The sequence below is a fragment of the Astatotilapia calliptera genome, chromosome 23, assembly GCF_900246225.1.
Source record: "Astatotilapia calliptera chromosome 23, fAstCal1.2, whole genome shotgun sequence".
Taxonomy (NCBI): Eukaryota; Metazoa; Chordata; class Actinopteri; order Cichliformes; family Cichlidae; genus Astatotilapia; species Astatotilapia calliptera.
The window spans coordinates 28,013,162-28,030,878 of NC_039323.1; the positions used below are offsets into that span (position 1 = coordinate 28,013,162).

Sequence of the window (17,717 nt, forward strand, 5' to 3'; positions counted from 1 at the left end):
TGAGCTTTAACAGGTCATCTTGACTGTATACATGCCTAAATACATTAATTATTTGTCTGATTACATGTTTCAGTAAAGAGCAATAGAACAGGAGCACCTAATAAAGTGGCCAGTGAGTTTATGTTTAAAATAAAATAGCCTATGACTGCAGCAGTGTCAGTGTGTTGTCATCAGATCATCCAGAGAAATGCAATCTGCTTATCAGAGGAATTAAATGGTTAACATATGACAGTCACAGGAAAGCAAGAAGATAGAGACCAATCAGGGTTTGACACGTCATACATTCTGTCTGTCATCCCTCTTTCCTTGTATGAAGCTGGCCAGCTAGCTGCTCTGTAGCCGTTGTTAACCAGGTTTTTAACGGTTAAATGCTTTTATTCTGTAGCAGAAAATAAAAGGTAAGTGCCGTTGTATATATCAGATGTCTCAACAGACGACATAATGCCATTGCCGGTGGTCTGACTCGTATTTATCTCTCGCTAACACTACTTTTGTTTGACTTACAGTAGCAGTGAATCACTCACAGGCATTAGCTTGCTAGCCTAGCCATTCCCAAACAATTTGTAACTCAACTTATCGACATAAGTCATGGCAGCTGAAGTAAAAACGAAGTATCTTCTGAAACATTTAAGCTGACATGCAGAGTGGGAAACAGGAGCGTACTCTTAAACGCTCCCCGTGCCACATTAGCAGCATTAGCAGATAACTAATGAATTAAACACCTGTATGCCGTGATTTAATAAGAGCAAAGTCCCCTTCCACCCTCGTTTTAGAGCTTTGTCACTTTTACAAACGCAAACGTGAAGCTTTTAAAGTGTAAAATATAAGAGTAACGGTATTGCATGACTGACTGAGCAGTCAGCTCATTGCTGGAAATGACTGGCTTACTGATGTGTAATTAGACATTAGATGATGTTAAACCTGACATGTTTTGCCTTCAGATATCCATCATGGCTTCTCGGGCTGGTCCAAGAGCAGCGGGCACAGATGGCAGTGACTACCAGCACCGGGAGCGGGTCGCCTCTCACTACCAGATGAGGTTCATTTATTTGTCATTAAATGAGCAATAATCCCCAAATTCAACTCTTAAGGAATTATATTTATTTTATTTTTTTAATATTTTAACTTAAGTGCCCAAGTAATTAAACATTAGTAGTGTTTATCTGGAATCACTTTAGTTTTAATTTGTTTAAAAGCTGCTAAGTGTTAACTAGGGCCCTGTTAACTAAACTGATATAGATGACAGTATAAAAATGTATACCTCAGTTCATTCAAGGCTTTCTTTCATCAGTGTACAGTCCTGATCATTCAAATCAAATAATAAAACAAGCTTCACTGTTCTTAAGTATTAAACTACTAATTTGAAAAGCTAAAAAGAGCAGTACAGCTGTTCTAAAACCAGAATGTCAGTAGTATCTCATTTGGCGTCACAACTATCAGCTGGAGAGACTATTCTCAAGAGCTACTGAGAGAGATGCTACAGGAACATGTCAACATGTCCAGCATCTCATGGACTACTTACTGCAGCCAGTCTGTAAGGTAGTATATCTAATTAGGGTGGTGCCTCATCTAATTTGGTGATGTGCAGAAGCTCCAATGGGGACTCTGCTGCCTCCATTCCTGTTCAGCTCATACACGTCAAACTTTCAGGAAAAGTCCAGGTCATGCCTCGTACAGAGATACTGATGATTCTGCAGTGGTTGTATGTATTAGTGATCAACATTTAAAGGAAAAGTTACGCTGCACAACCTGTCTGACCTGGGACGGGATGTGGTCATTATCTCATCTCGTTTCACAAGTTATTATTTGTAAAACAACAAATATGACTTTGAGCACAATGTCGGTCAAGGTGATCATTGTAAGCTTGAATAAATTCTTAGTAATGCTGCAGGAGAAGTCGTGATTCTTTTGAATCATGGACCCACAGGCTTCTTGCAGTTGCGTAAGCTCATACTCCTTCTGGATGGACAAGCCAAAGCAAATACAGCCTTTTGAGAAGTACTGTTTCTGAGACATCAGAAGCATCGGCCTGCTTAAATAAGTATATAGTAATTTATATCTAAGAGATTCTTCTGAGTGAGTGATTTGTTGCTATGCAAAGGTTTCTGTATTTAGGAGACTTTGATCCACTAAATTTTGAGTCGTTTAAAATCTAACATCTGATTGGTCTTTCTTTTATTATTTCTTTTATGTTCACAGTGTTTCCTTGAAGTCTGAAATCCGTAAGCTCAACATTGTCCATCTGCTGATCTGGGTGTTGATGGCAGCTCAGGTAAGCATTCTTGTGCAGAAGCATGTTTTACGTTCTGTAAAAGTTGAATGTGTTTTCATTTCTTTCTCAGGTGACGGTAAGCCAGCTGAACCTGGTGTCCCACAAGGTGGTGGCCTCTCCATACCAGTGGGAGTACCCCTACTTACTGAGCATAATACCCACAGTCTTCAGCTTCTTGGCACTGCCCCGTAACAACATCAGCTACCTGGTCATCTCCATGATCAGCGCCGGGCTCTTTTGTGTGGCGCCACTGATCTACGGCAGCATGGAGATGTTCCCCGTGGCTCAGCAGCTCTATCGCCACGGCAAAGCATACCGTTTCATTTTCGGCTTCAGCGCCGTGTCAGTCATGTACCTGGTGATCGTCATCGCCGTGCAGGTTCACGGCTGGCAGATCTACTATAGTAAGAAGCTGCTGGACCAGTGGTTCACCACCACACAGGAGAAGAAGAAGAAATAAATTCAGCCGAAGCATGCTTAAACTCCAAGGTCAACTAGTTTGAAGGACAAAGAGGATCTTAGAGCCAAATTGCCAAGACTAAGAGACTTTATTGTTGTCCAGCTTGTTTTGTTTTTTTATATATTTATATTTGACAGTGATTACATCATTGTTTGAAGAAAATCAGTCCTTGGACAGATTGTAACCACCACCTTCCCCTCTGTACATGATTTCTGACATTTCATCATTAACAGCAACAAATCCTAAAATGTTTTGTGTACTTCATTACTTTTAAGTACTGAGAAAACGCAAATCACATGCAGTAACATTAATAAAATGTTTAGAAAATTAGAAATTGTAGTAAAAATTCTGGGATTCGGCACCATATTAGTCAAATTTTCCTCCAGGTGACTTCGTCCATTTCTCCAAAATTGGAGTTGGAGGTTTTCCACAATGTGTTGGAGATGCACATAAGACATTAACAGGTGATTGCCCAAATTTAAATCATGCCTGTTTGATTTTTTAATATGTATATGAGGCAGAGTCCCAGAATTCTGTATCACCCCTCCTATTTACAACCATATAGTTGAAACTTAACTAAAAATGTAAAACAAGACAATTCACACATCACAATAGTTACCTTTACAATAACACACAGTCATGAAGACAAAAACAACACAGTGTAATTGCATAGTTAGAAAAAAGTTGGTTCAGTGATTTTTTTTTTCCCCACATTTTGCATATCATTATCAAAACATTACCTAGATATTTAGGATTAGAACTCTTACAAAGATTTAAGCTTAGAAAATTAAGTGTAGATTTGATGAGGGATGCACCAGTTGTTACATTTTGGCCCAATATGCCGGGGAAAAAAAGAAATCATTTGATACCTTTCAAAGTACTATCTCTTGATGAGATGGGTAAATATTTTCCACTGCATTAACAAAAGGATTTCACTTGGTGCTAAAATATTCAAAAATTTAAAAAAACAACCCCAAGATTCCTTTCCAAACTCTTAAAACCTGTAAAGAATAATCACACTGACCCTACTTGATAAAAGTAACAAAAATTTTACATAAGTACATTTTTTTTTTTTTGTAAGCATTACACCGTAATGAACAACTCGACATGTTTCACTGAAACAACCACCATCTGCCTTGTTTGGCAAATCATATTTATCATACTCAACTGTCTGACTGACAGTGTTCTTCAGCTTTATTTAAGCATTAACATGTTTTCCTTTCAGGATCTGCCGCACCTGCAGGAAAAAAATTAGATTTTGATTTCAGTCAGCAAACAGTGCCATCTGCAATTCCTCCAGCATGTATGTGAAGTGACACCCTTACCTTTTCCCCAGCAGGACCTTCAGGTACCAGCTGAGACGGCAGCTCATTTTCTAAGTTCCTAATCCCAGGATCGGCTCCCTTTCTCATAAGCAGCTTCACCGCTTCGGCTTGAGTTTTGTGATTGGTCAGAGAGCTGACGATGTGCAGCGCCGTGTTTCCACTGAACGTCTGAAAGGAGTGGAAAAGACACCACATGTTACTGTTTGTGTAGTTTTTATGGGCGCAGTTTGGAGCTGTGACAGCTGGGAAACTTTCTCTCTGGTTTCTTGTAAAAGGCAGCAATCCACCCTAAACATATTCTTTGTCATGAAACAGTAGGCATACCTTAACATTTACAATGGACAGCATTGTTGGCTGGTCAAGAAAAATCTTCAGCAGCTCCACATTTGCCTCCTCAGAAGCCATATGGAGAGAAGTCCGCCCACTTTTCAGATCCTGGAGAGATTAAAAATAAACCAAATGAAAACCAGACTGGAAATTTAGATCACTGTATCTTAAACCAAACCACAAGAGACGGGAAAAACCCGAGCAGTTTGGTGTGGAGCAGGACCAAGCCAGCTAAATGTTCCCCTGAAGTGGTAATACTTACCTTTGTCCCACAGGAGGCGCCCATGTTCAGCAGAATCTTGATACATTCAAAGTACAAGCGCTTTCGCTGCCCCAGCTCCGCGGTCATGAATGTGCAGGGATTTTCCAGGTTCCTCAGATCCTTCACAACATTGTTGTGAGACAAGACGGCCAAATGAAGAGCAGTCAAACCTTCCAGACACAGAAACAAATTACAGAATTTAATCACAAAAAAGGCATTTAAGCGTCCTAAAGTTTTCAGTCACACAAAAACACACTCACCATCGTAACTGAACATTTCTACATCGATCAGTTCCCCATTTCCTTTTAAGGCCTTCCAGATGCCCTGCGGAAATATGAGTGAGATTAAGAAAATATTCTTAATACAACTAGAAAAAAAAAGCATGACTGCAACACTAAATTCTATTCTGACAAAACGTTATTTGGCCTACATTTGTCACAGTTGCAGGGGAAGTGGATCAGAGTCCGGGTTTATTATTAATTTTGGCGCCATGTGATGAGACAAAGGTCTCTGGTACATTTGAGGAAGCAGGCAACGTGTTTCACATTAACTCTCAGCAATACGCATGTTATACATTAACAAGATGAGTTGTGTATCTCTGTTGTCTTAAGGGCTTGAGATGAAGGCCTCTTTTTTTATAGTCTTCAAGACAAGACTTAAAGACTTACTCAATTTCTTGTTTTAGAAGACCTGTCATCCAAGAGCCTTCTTCAGTTAAACCTTTAGTGGGTTTGTTATCATGCAGCCTTAACTCTTTACCCTCTAGAAACCTTACTAGGAGTAACCCTTGAATTTAATGATATATACTGAAGTGTCAGAACTCGTCAATAGGGGTACAGGGGAGGACGTCAAATATTGTCTTTATGGCAGAACTCTTGTTAACTCTTAACAATGAATGGGATGGGTCAGCAATTCTCAGGACACACTCTACGGTAGTAACCATACTAGGGGTTAAAAAATATGGGACTCCGATCATCTTTGAAAACTGAAGTATGTCTAGTTGCCAGTTTCAGCGCCTACAATGACCACTGGATTACTGACCTACACCGATATCTGTCTCCTGTTTAGGTTATGACATTTGATTAGTTCTTTGACACTAAACCCTCTGGTTTTGCTGCTCAGAATCAGAAAGTTCTGTTTCCCCTACTTGTAAGCACTCCATTGAGGAAAGCTGTCCCAATTCTGGCCCTGTGATGCTTAAACGTGGCAAGACTGTCGTCATCTATGCGACTTGGTGTTGTGGTTTCAGTGAAAATCTTCAGACTTTATTATGAAAGCTGAATTATGTTTTACAAAAGAAATGAATCCTGCGTTTGGAGTTTAGCCAGCCTTTCTCAATCCCCAGGTATCACCTAATGCCGTTTTCCATGGGCGTGGCTCATTTACTCACAAGGTGTCATTTGCCAGCAGAGCTTCACGCCCTGGATTGGGGCAATAGTGAGACAGGTGTGCCACTCCCATCTCGCTAGGAGATACGACAGTATCTGTTACTTTGTCCTACTGTTGTATCATGGGAATACTATACTCTGAACAATCACCCTTTTTTACATCTTAAACTTGTGTGTTTAAGCCTGTTGTTGCTATAGAAACAACCACAAATATTTTTCTTATTTTGCATCAACAAGAACACCAGATGCCGTTCTGATGCAATCCCAAAGGGATTAGTGCAGGGAATTTCGTTTGTTAGGTAAATGTCTACACTGTATAGCCACTTTGTATTTGATAGCAGCAATTAAAGTTTGAGAATTTTTAAAGCTAACTTAAAAATTTCGTGTTGATCCAAAGCAATGCTCTGAAAAGTTGCTAGACAGTATAATCTTACACTGCTTAGCAATGGAATGATTTAGATTAAATTAGTGAATATTTGAAGCCTAAAGAGGTCAACTTTAAGTTTATGCTTTAACTTTTAATCAGCATTTAATCTATATATACATATGCAGGTAGGTAGGTAAATACTGATAGTGATTTCTTACCCCCAGAGTGAGATAGTGGCCTTTCTCAGCACACACATGCAAAGGAGCACGGCCCCAGCAGTCTCTCGTGTTGACCTGAGCTCCATGAGCCATGAGGTCTTGGAGAATTAAGTACTGATTGGTGGTAGCCGCGATCTGGAGAGGGCTCTGTGGAAACACAGCTTACAGGTTAATGTGTCTTGATGTATGAAAACCACCATCAATCACAAGCCACTGAATGTCTTTACCTGCCCATTGTGTTCTTTAATGTCCAGAAAGCAAGTTCCAGCCATTTTTGCAGAGAGCACGTAAGCCAGAGCACGCAGACCTTTTGCTACTGCTATGTGAAGGAATCTGGTGGAAGGAGTAAAAAGGTCAGCTGCAGCAGAAATCCACAGAAATGCTGTTCATAGTGTTTGGGTCAGGCTTACTGTACATTTGTGTGATTTCTAATAATTATTCTGCACTTTTAGCCAAGTAGGCCTGTTAGAGCTATTTTCCATTTGCTCCTCAATGATTTCCACCTTTGTCTGCGTTTTTTTTGGGGTTTTTTTGCTTAATTGTTTACCCTAAAAACAATAACTTTCACCTAGTGTTCGTGTGACTTCTCTACCTGTTTTCCAACCGCTCCAACCTGTTATCCATTACCTTTGCATATTATAACCATTTAATCATCTTTTTCCCAACCATTTGAATATTTTGATCCGTTTCAATTGTTTGCTTTTGTCTTTGTAAACTCTTCACCCAATATGTTTATCTAACTGTTTAAAAATCAATGATCCATTAGCTTATTTTCATATTTATGTCACTTTACCGGATAACTGTAGATATTGGAACCTTTTAGCTTTTAACCATTTAGCTATACATTTGCTGGGGGGGTGCTATTTAGCCTTCCACTGTTCTGTTACTTTAACCTGTTTCAGCTGATCAGCCTTGACTTTTAGTAGTTTCACCCATGTAGCTTTTTACTTTGACCTAGCTCTGTCTGCCCATACAATTGTATCTCTACTTTTTAGTTTACTATTTAATCTTCTCACCTAATTCTATGACACTGATCTTTATTCAACTAACCACTGGTCAGGGTAATGCTTTCGTTCATGTATACATACGTGTCACCATCTGAGTCCTGCATGGACAGCTGCTCTAGGGAAATTCCTTCAACTTTGCGTGCCTCCTGCTGTATTTGCCATTGAAACAAGGTCATCCTGCCTTCAGGAGACGGGGTCCTTTGTTCGTGCAGGGGTGGATACTCGAAGCTGTGCTGCATTTGTTGATTTACGAGAAACTCTTGTTTCATTGGAGCATTTTCAGGAGCAGCAGTTGGAAACAGGGTGGTGGTATTTTGACTGACAGGCACTGGAGGGCTTAACTGATGATGATTCACACCAGTGGGAGAAGTTTCGTATTTTGGAGACATGCGTTTATGCTCCAAATTGTAGTTGTCCTGTGAGCAGTTCTGTTAATACAAGAGGATCAATGTCAACTTTTACTAGGAATATTAATAACTGGCTTATTATGGGTTGTTATTATTCATAATAAACACACTCATTTGGGCTGCCTTTACATGCAGACTTTTCTCAACAACTTGTACTTGGCTCTGAATTTTGCCAATTCTTCCTCATACTGGAGGAACTCAAAGCACTGCCATAACTCAAGACTACACGCTCATGTGCACCTTTATAAAGAGTTCAGATGAAGCCTTCTATATGTTCTATTTTCTGTACTTTACTGGTCTACTTGCACTCAGGGCCATACCTGTAGATTTTTACGTTTCATCATTAGCATTTGCTTCACAGTTCTCACCGGTGGCGGCTTCACATCGATGAATGAGCACCCTGTAGTGAAATTAGAAGTTTTACTAGCCTGGACATGAAAGACACACTGTGTCTTTCACGCACTGTAAATATGTGCCACCGCATAAAGCATCAGGTATTTATTCTTCAGTGAAAAATAGGAAACAGTGCTTGCAGTAAGGGGGTAAAGTTCATTTATCAATAAAAGCTCTCGGTTGATTAGGTAAGCATTTAGTCATGTGGTGTGCTTTAGGCCTGGCACACAAAGTCAACAGTGCGACTAATTTAACATTCCCAAGTCTGTCTGACTTCCTCGTTCTATGAATCTCGAAAAATAAAACAGGTGGAATAAGGTGTTTGGAGGCAAAACAATGTGTGAGGTTAGAGTTTCAGACTTTTTAGAGCAGTGAATGTGTTATCAGTTTACTGAAATTACACAAACTCACCTCTGAAACTCGAGCCGAAAGGAGAGGCCAGCAGGGTCTGGCCTCCTGAGATTTCAATCCCTCTAGAATCCAGCATGTTTACGGAGTCATTCACTGATTCTCAGCTAGCGTTCTCTGTCAGTTTTCTCTGCTGCTCCCTCCACACACACAACCTGGAGGGTAAACTGCCTATTACTATAAATTTTATGAAAAACAAACAGCAGGTGTGTGATAGTGAAACATGTACAGGTGGCTCACCTTTCTGCTTGTTAACGCAGGATCAGAAACAAGGAACAACTGCAGCACAAAATGCCCCGCAACTGGTTTCCTCCTACACAGGGTTACTGAGGTGTGTCTGTTAAGCATTTCAAAATAAAGGTTTTACTTTATGCATAACTGCAAAACATTTATTCCAACTAAAGCCACCTAAATTCTACTAGTTTATGTTTGCAGCTCAAGGTGAAAGTCGAAATTAAAACACTGAAAACAAATTTATATGCAAATAAAGTACATTAAAGTATTAAAGTAAGAAAAAAGGCTCTAAAAGCAGTTGGATTTAAGCCTATTTAGAAACATAAAAGATTAGCGGCGATCAGTTTATATGCAAATGAACTTTACAGTTTGAATACATAAGCAAACTTATGAACAATGCTGCCTTTTAACACCACTCAGTCCCAAACGCAGTGCAAATTTAAACTAAGTACTCTTCAATTAAAGCAGATTATTATTAAATATGTCCTGTTACTACATTAAACAGAAAACTTCCTCTTAGGTTCCAGAGGCTTACCTGTCAAGTTCTGCGCATCTGCAGGATGAAGACCTGTGTTTTGTTACTGAACACCTGCATATAACTGAAAGCTCAAGCTCTGGATGACTTTAATTTGTTGTTGGAGCAAACCACTCCCCTGTAACAGCCATCGTTTGTTGGGATTTCCCCTCTGGGAGAGGGAGACAGGTTGTGCTAGAATTTAAAAAAACAGATCCTGCGTGGGCGTTATGAAATGCGTGATAAGGCAGAATGGGATGGCAGAAGGACGTCCTTATTCTGAAACAAAGAACAGACAGACAGATTTTTACTACAAATTTCTGCTCAGCTTTTTAATACATATTTTTAAAAATCTGCCTTTTTGTTGGTTCTTTGCCTGCTTCGACTACACTTGATCTGATCCACTTCAAATTTGGCAGGTTTGAAGTGGATGAGATGACTTGTTTAGATGAGCATTTGTCATATTTGTCATACATATAGCATTTGAGTTTTTGAATGTTTCCCATGTGGTGACTGTGCTCTGCTCCACTCTGTGTGGAGAGTATACCTCACCTCTACGTTTAACCATCACCGACAGGTACTGAACTTACCCAAAATGAGTCCTTTAATCCCGAAACCAACTCAAACATGCCTTTGAAGGAATGTGGAAAAAATGAGAGCGTACCAAAAAAATGTGACCTATGTCTGCACTTGTAGGTTTTATTGTTTTTACTAGGCTAGGTTGCTGAGGTACGCAGGCTGGAAGAATTGTGTAAGGCTCATTTGTTGATTAATGTTGTCAAAACAGCATGTCTTGAATGACCCAGGCCCCGTAAAAGATGTTTCACTTCCTGGTCAGTCTGTGCAAGTTGTTATTCGCTTTAAATCTGGAAACATATATTGATTCCATTTACAAGAAAGCTAATCAGAGATCAGGGTGTTAAGAGGCTTTGGCGTTAGCCACAATGTTTTTGGAAAGAGTTTGTTAGCTTGATTGAAAGTGTCCTTATATCCAATATCTCAATGTGGTAATCAGGGGCAAACTGAACAGGGTTGTAAGAACTGGAGGGAACAAAAATGATGAAGCTGTATCATCAGGCTGTCTTAAGGAAAAGCCCGGTCTGTTGTTGCTGTCCGTTAATTAATGCCCTTAGGACAACATGATTGCATGCCTCTAGCTAGCAAAAAGGTGTAGGAAGGGATCGTTTGTGCCAAGAACAATTATTAAGCTGAGTAAGAAGATGCTGTGATGTATTTCTATAGTTGTATTGAAGTTATATATATATATATATATATATATATATATATACATATATATATATATATATATATGTGTGTGTGTGTGTGTGTGTGTATATATATATTAGGGGTGCAACGATACACAAAATTCACGGTTCGGTTCGATACTTTGGTGTCACGGTTCGATATTTTTTCGATACAAAAAAATGTTCATGCATTTTTAATTTGTCATTTATTAAAATTATAAATATATATTTTAACTCAAAAGTACAGTTTTTAAATTTAACCCTAACCCTTGTGCGTGTTTTTTATTTTGACAGCGAATGCGCACCTGCGGACCACTTATGTGCAGCCCTGGTTATTTAGCTCGTCATATCGCAGCCACAGAAATTATTTTGTCCATGAAACCATAAAGCTGCACTTTCTTTTTGCCTTATAGTCTGATTTGTCATAACTTCTCGGTTTTGTGGTAAGCTTTTCTTTGGCTGTCACTTCTTCACCCTGACCTGTCTTATTTGGCTCAGCAGAACTGAAATGCTTTTACACACTCACTCACATAAGCTCAGCGATTCTCTGCGCGATCAACCTCTCACATGTTTAAGCTGCGGGAGATTTCACTTGTCATGTTTTCATAGTAAGCTAACGATTAATAAGACGATGTCAGAGGAATTGGTGCACAAATTATCATCACTCACAGATCAGTGCTGTCGCTCTCTATACACAGTTCGCACGATTGCAAAGTGAAAGCAAAAAAAACAAGCGCAAATTCAAACGCGATTTCAATATGTCACATATTGACAGTGGCTCACCGATGCCAATGACATAATTACCCAGCTACATTTCTGAAAGAATGCAAAAGCATTGACATATATTTTTCCTTCCTACAATAGCCTGACGGGCAGGGAAGAGATAGATTTTGGTAGCCCGACTGAAAAAATCGCTAGCTCAGGGACGTCGGGCTAGCGATATTGCGAGCCCTGTATCTGATTGAGGAATCACTCATCTTTGGAAAAGAGAGTTTATTACAGAGAAATGTCTCTTTCCAAAATAAAAGCTATACTATCCGCTTCTTCTGGGCTATATTCTCAGCAGCATAAGGAGAATCATGTGCTAACAGCTGTCTAAATGACTCGGCTAAAGTTAGTAGCATGCTTGTTGTTTTTGTCTTTGCACTAGGATGATGTCGGCGTAAATGTGCAGTCATATTCGTTGTGTTCCCACTAGTGCTTTCAGGTTAATCTCGTTGAAATGACCTTAACGCCACAACACGGCAAATCTCCGTTAACGAGCTACCGCCTATCGCTCCGTGCATGGGGCTAGACGGCCAACACGTTAACGAGCTACCTGCGCTAACACACTAGTTCACACCAATGTAATTGAGCATTGCATGGCACATCCAACATACTGTTTTACTTTAGTCCATGACTCGCTTACCTTCAGGGTCATACGTCACATGAAAACCAAAATAATTCCAAACGCCAGATCTGAATGAGGTTCAATTTGCTTGTTGCAAGCAGAGCTTAACTTCTGTCTCGCTAGCTTGCCCTGCGCTCTTCCTTCTGACTATGCTGTCTGTGTTGAGCGCTCAGTGGATCTGCGCTGGACAGTGCAGCCTAGGCGGAGTAGTCGAACACAGATTCACTGAGCGCTCAACACAGACAGCATCGTCAGAAGGAAAATTGATAAAATAAATTACAAATGTTGTATTGTTCGATACATATGCGTACCGAACCGAAAGCACTGTATCGAACGGTTCAATATCGATACGAATATCGTTGCACCCCTAATATATATATATATATATACACATATATATATATATACACACACACACACACATATATACACACACACACATATATATATATATACACACACATATATATATATATACACACACATATATACATATACACATATACATATATACATATACATATATATATATATATACATATACATATATATATACATACATATATATATACATACATACATACATACAGTGGGGCAAAAAAGTATTTAGTCAGCCACCGATTGTGCAAGTTCCCCCACTTAAAATGATGACAGAGGTCAGTAATTTGCACCAGAGGTACACTTCAACTGTGAGAGACAGAATGTGAAAAAAAAAATCCATGAATTCACATGGTAGGATTTGTAAAGAATTTATTTGTAAATCAGGGTGGAAAATAAGTATTTGGTCACCTCAAACAAGGAAAATCTCTGGCTCTCACAGACCTGTAACGTCTTCTGTAAGAAGCTTTTCTGTCCTCCACTCGTTACCTGTATGAATGGCACCTGTTTGAACTCATCATCTGTATAAAAGACACCTGTCCACAGCATCAAACAGTCAGACTCCAAACTCCGTCATGGCCAAGACCAAAGAGCTTTCGAAGGACACCAGGAAAAGTATTGTAGACCTGCACCAGACTGGGAAGAGTGAATCTACAATAGGCAAGCAGCTTGGTGTGAAAAACTCAACTGTGGGAGCAATCATCAGAAAATGGAAGACATACAAGACCACTGATAATCTCCCTCGATCTGGGGCTCCACGCAAGATCTCATCCCATGGGGTCAAAATGATCATGAGAAGGTGAGCAAAGATCCCAGAACCACACGGGGGGACCTGGTGAATGACCTGCAGAGAGCTGGGACCAAAGTAACAAAGGTCACCATCAGTAACACACTACAACGGCAGGGAATCAAATCCCGCAGTGCCAGACGAATTGGAGCTACAGATAGCCAACACAAGCTTTGCACGTAACTGCAGCATTATTCTTATTACGGAGACGTGGCTTCACCCGCTGATTCCCGACGCTGCAGTCGAGTTAGCAGGCCGCACGCTACACCGGCATGACAGAAACAGCAACTCAGGTAAAAGCAGAGGAGGGGGGCTATGTGTCTACGTGCATAACGAGTGGTGTTGTAACAGCAGGATCATTCACACACACTGTTCTCCTGATTTGGAGGTTCTGGCAGTCTCGTGCAGACCTTTTTACATCCCGAGGGAGTTTACAGTAGTTATTGTGATAGCTGTTTATATACCGCCGGATGCTAACGTTAGCACGGCTCTCAGCCTCTTGCTCAACACCATAAACAAACAACAGCTTGCCCACCCCGATGGGGTTTTTATTGTCGCCGGCGACTTTAACAAAGCGTGCCTAAAGACTGTGCTTCCTAAATTTGTCCAGTTTGTGGACTTTGCTACGAGAGGAGAACACACTTTGGACCATGTCTATTCAAACATCAGGCATGCTTTCAGAGCGACACCCCTCCCCCACCTGGCTGGATCTGACCACCTCTGCATGTCCCTCACCCCCACCTACACCCCCCTGCTGAGAAAAACAAAGCCCCAGACAAAGACAATAAAAACCTGGCCTGAAGGAGCCCTTTCTCAACTGCAGGACTGCTTCTCAACAACTGTATGGGATTTATTCTCCAGCCACAACCTCCAGGAGTACACGGACACTGTACTCTCGTACATCAGGAACTGTGTTGACAATGTCACCGTCAACAAAAGGATCAGGGTGTTTCCAAATCAAAAACCCTGGATGAATAGCGAAGTGCAATCCCTCCTAAAAAGCCGCAACACTGCCTTCAAGTCAGGGGACAGGGCTGCGTATAGGGCGGCCAGGGCAGACCTGAGTAGAGGCATCAGGAAAGCTAAGGCTGCCTATAGGAGGAGGATTGAAGATCACTTTGCTGACAACGACCCCAGAAAAATGTGGCAGGGGATCAATCACATTACCAACTACAGAAGCAATAACCAGGCAACATCTAGGACTGATGCCTCACTGGCTGAGGATCTAAACCGTTTCTTCGCCCGCTTTGAGACGACCAAGCCCTCAGCTGCCACACCACTTCCACCCGCCCCCAGCACTGGCACACTAACACTTAGGGAGCACCAAGTGAGGTGTGTTCTAAGGTCAGTGAATCCCAGGAAGGCGGCAGGTCCTGATGGAATACATGGAAAGGTTCTCAGAGCATGTGCTGACGAACTGACCGGAGTCTTCACTAAAATCTTCAACCTTTCCTTGTCATCAAACACCGTCCCGCCCTGCCTCAAAACCTCCACCATCATCCCCATCGCCAAGAAGACAGCTGTGGCCAGCCCAAATGACTACAGGCCTGTTGCACTTACGCCTGTAGTGATGAAGTGCTTTGAGAGACTGGTCTGTCAGCACATCAGGGCCGGTCTGCCTCCCACTCTGGACCCCCACCAATTTGCCTACAGGACAAATCGTTCCACCGAGGACGCTATCACCATAGCGCTCCACACTGCGCTGAGTCACCTGGAGCACCGAGGAAGCTATGTGAGAATGCTCTTTCTGGACTTCAGCTCAGCATTCAATCATATCATCCCGGAGATCCTGGTCCAGAAACTGTCTCACCTGGGACTCTCCACCCCCATCTGCCTCTGGATCAAGGACTTCCTGACAAATAGACCACAGTCTGTCAGACTCGGCCCCCACCGGTCCAGCACCATCACACTCAGCACCGGGTCTCCACAAGGATGTGTTTTGAGTCCCCTCCTGTTTACGCTCTACACATCCGACTGCTCCCCTACCCATCTCTCAAACACCATCATAAAGTTCGCGGATGACACCACAGTGGTTGGACTCATCTCAAGGGGGGATGAGTCGGACTACAGAGATGAGGTCAACAGACTGACTGAGTGGTGTTCAGTTAACAACCTCCAACTGAACACCACGAAAACTAAAGAACTTATCTTGGACTTCAGGAAGGGCAGAGCAGACCCGGCCCCACTTTACATTCACGGGAGCTGTGTGGAGAGGGTACACTCCATGAGGTTTCTGGGCGTGCAGATATCTGATGACCTCTCCTGGACTGCAAATACTACAGCGGTGGTTAAAAAGGCCCAGCAGCGTCTCCACTTTCTGAGAGTGCTCAGGAGGAACAACCTGGAGGAGAGGCTGCTGGTGACATTTTACAGAGCCACCATAGAGAGCATCCTAACGTACGGCATAACAACATGGTATGCAGGGTGCTCAGCTGCAGACAGGAAAGTACTGCAGAGGGTCATCAACACAGCCCAGAAGATCACTGGCTGCTCTCGGTACCTCAGCAGAGCTGGCAATATCATCAAGGACCACTCTCACCCCAGCAACCAACTGTTTGAACTATTACCGTCAGGCCGACGGTACAGGTCACATAAAACCAGGACAAACAGATTCAGGGATAGCTTCTTTCCCAGAGCTATCACCGTAGTAAATAAGCACAAAAACAATTGAACCTATTCCATACCGTCACTGTCATTATATTATGCTGCTATTCATACTGTCATCATATTAATGCTGCTATCCTGTATATATTGTACATACTATTGTTTGAGTACTTACGATTGGTTTTTTTTTGTACTTTTTATATTTTACATTTATATTTATTATTGAAACTTGCACTAAGGGAGTGGCACTCCAATTTCGTTGTACTCTGTACAATGACAATAAAGGCTATTCTATTCTATTCTATTCTATTCAGACGTGTTCCGCTGCTGAAGCCAGTGCATGTCCAGGCCCGTCTGAAGTTTGCCAGAGAGCACATGGATGATACAGCAGAGGATTGGGAGAATGTCATGTGGTCAGATGAAACCAAAGTAGAACTTTTTGGTATAAACTCAACTCGTCGTGTTTGGAGGAAGAAGAATACTGAGTTGCATCCCAAGAACACCATACCTACTGTGAAGCATGGGGGTGGAAACATATTGCTATGGGGCTGTTTTTCTGCCAAGGGGACAGGACGACTGATCCGTGTTAAGGACAGAATGAATGGGGCCATGTATCGTGAGATTTTGAGCCAAAACCTCCTTCCATTGTTGACAACTTTGAAGATGAAATGAGGCTGGGTCTTCCAACATGACAATGATCCAAAACACACCGCCCGGGCAACAAAGGAGTGGCTCCGTAAGAAGCATTTGAAAGTCCTGGAGTGGCCTAGCCAGTCTCCAGACCTCAACCCCATAGAAAATCTGTGGCGGGAGTTGAAAGTCCATGTTGCTCGGCGACAGCCCCAAAACATCACTGCTATCGAGAAGATCTGCATGGAGGAATGGGCCAAAATACCAGCTACTGTGTGTGCAAACCTGGTAAAGACCTATAGTAAACGTTTGACCTCTGTTATTGCCAACAAAGGTTATGTTACAAAGTATTGAGTTGTATTTTTGTTATTGACCAACTACTTATTTTCCCACCCTGATTTACGAATAAATTCTTTACAAATCCTACCATGTGGATTCATGGATATTTTTTTTTCACATTCTGTCTCTCACAGTTGAAGTGTACCTCTGGTGCAAATTACTGACCTCTGTCATCATTTTAGGTGGGGGAACTTGCACAATCGGTGGCTGACTAAATACTTTTTTGCCCCACTGTATATATATATATACACATATATATATATATACACACACATACATATATACATATACATACATATATATACATATATACTAGGGGTGCAACGATAGTCGTATCGATATTGAACCGTTCGATACAGTGCTTTCTGTTTGGTACGCATATGTATCGAACAATACAACATTTGTAATTTATTTTATCAACTTTCCTTCTGACGATGCTGTCTGTGTGGAGCACTCAGTGAATCTGCGTTCGACTACTCCGCCTAGGCTGCACTGTCGAGCGCAGATCCACTGAGCGCTCAACACAGACAGCATAGTCAGAAGGAAGAGCGCAGGGCAAGCTAGCAAGACAGAAGTTAAGCTCTCCTTGCAACATGGACCTCCCCCACCCTCATTCAGATCTGGCGTTAGGAATTATTTTGGTTTTCATGTGACGTATGACCCTGGAGGTAAGCGAGTCATGGACTAAAGTAAAACAGTATGTTGGATGTGCCATGCAATGCTCAATTACATGGGTGGGAGCTAGTGTGTTAGCGCAGTTAGC

General features: G+C 41.6%; 3 protein-coding genes across 3 annotated transcripts in view; 1 reads left to right on the plus strand and 2 right to left on the minus strand.

The window, feature by feature from the left end:
* Window positions 1-195: 195 nt before the first annotated feature.
* Window positions 196-2,980, plus strand: LOC113015609 (protein jagunal homolog 1-B). The gene is made up of 4 exons (XM_026157648.1): window positions 196-398; window positions 942-1,039; window positions 2,200-2,272; window positions 2,343-2,980. Exons 2-4 carry the CDS (start codon window positions 951-953, stop codon window positions 2,730-2,732), a joined length of 552 nt encoding a protein of 183 aa, XP_026013433.1. The 5' UTR covers window positions 196-398; window positions 942-950; the 3' UTR covers window positions 2,733-2,980.
* Window positions 2,802-8,827, minus strand: nfkbiz (nuclear factor of kappa light polypeptide gene enhancer in B-cells inhibitor, zeta). Its single transcript, XM_026157646.1, has 9 exons — window positions 8,354-8,827; window positions 7,708-8,054; window positions 6,847-6,952; window positions 6,620-6,766; window positions 4,907-4,970; window positions 4,647-4,816; window positions 4,382-4,492; window positions 4,058-4,225; window positions 2,802-3,969 (listed from the first exon to the last, which is right to left on the minus strand). The coding sequence occupies exons 1-9, from the start codon at window positions 8,381-8,383 to the stop codon at window positions 3,931-3,933; spliced, it is 1,182 nt and encodes a 393-aa protein (XP_026013431.1). The 5' UTR covers window positions 8,384-8,827; the 3' UTR covers window positions 2,802-3,930.
* An 84-nt stretch (window positions 8,828-8,911) lies between these two features.
* LOC113015604 (glycerol kinase-like) overlaps window positions 8,912-17,717 on the minus strand; it is a 29,529-nt gene continuing 20,723 nt past the window's right edge. Inside the window, exons 20-22 of the transcript XR_003271137.1 lie at window positions 9,604-9,861; window positions 9,075-9,171; window positions 8,912-8,989 (exon numbers count right to left, since the gene is read on the minus strand). The gene's annotated coding sequence lies outside the window, so the exon portion shown is untranslated. The remainder of the gene's footprint in view (window positions 8,990-9,074; window positions 9,172-9,603; window positions 9,862-17,717) is intronic.

Bases quoted from the DNA above. Each gene is read 5' to 3' on its own strand.
- LOC113015609 (XM_026157648.1), top strand. From the start codon at position 951: ATGGCTTCTCGGGCTGGTCCAAGAGCAGCGGGCACAGATGGCAGTGAC. The intron at 1,040-2,199 runs GTTCATTTATTT...TTATGTTCACAG, and splicing joins GCCTCTCACTACCAGATGAG to TGTTTCCTTGAAGTCTGAAA. The intron at 2,273-2,342 runs GTAAGCATTCTT...TTTCTTTCTCAG, and splicing joins GGGTGTTGATGGCAGCTCAG to GTGACGGTAAGCCAGCTGAA.
- nfkbiz (XM_026157646.1), bottom strand. From the start codon at position 8,383: ATGCTAATGATGAAACGTAAAAATCTACAG. The intron at 6,953-7,707 runs GTATGTATACAT...TCCTTCCACCAG, and splicing joins CAGGACTCAGATGGTGACAC to ATTCCTTCACATAGCAGTAG. The intron at 4,971-6,619 runs GTAAGAAATCAC...ATATTTCCGCAG, and splicing joins GCCACTATCTCACTCTGGGG to GGCATCTGGAAGGCCTTAAA.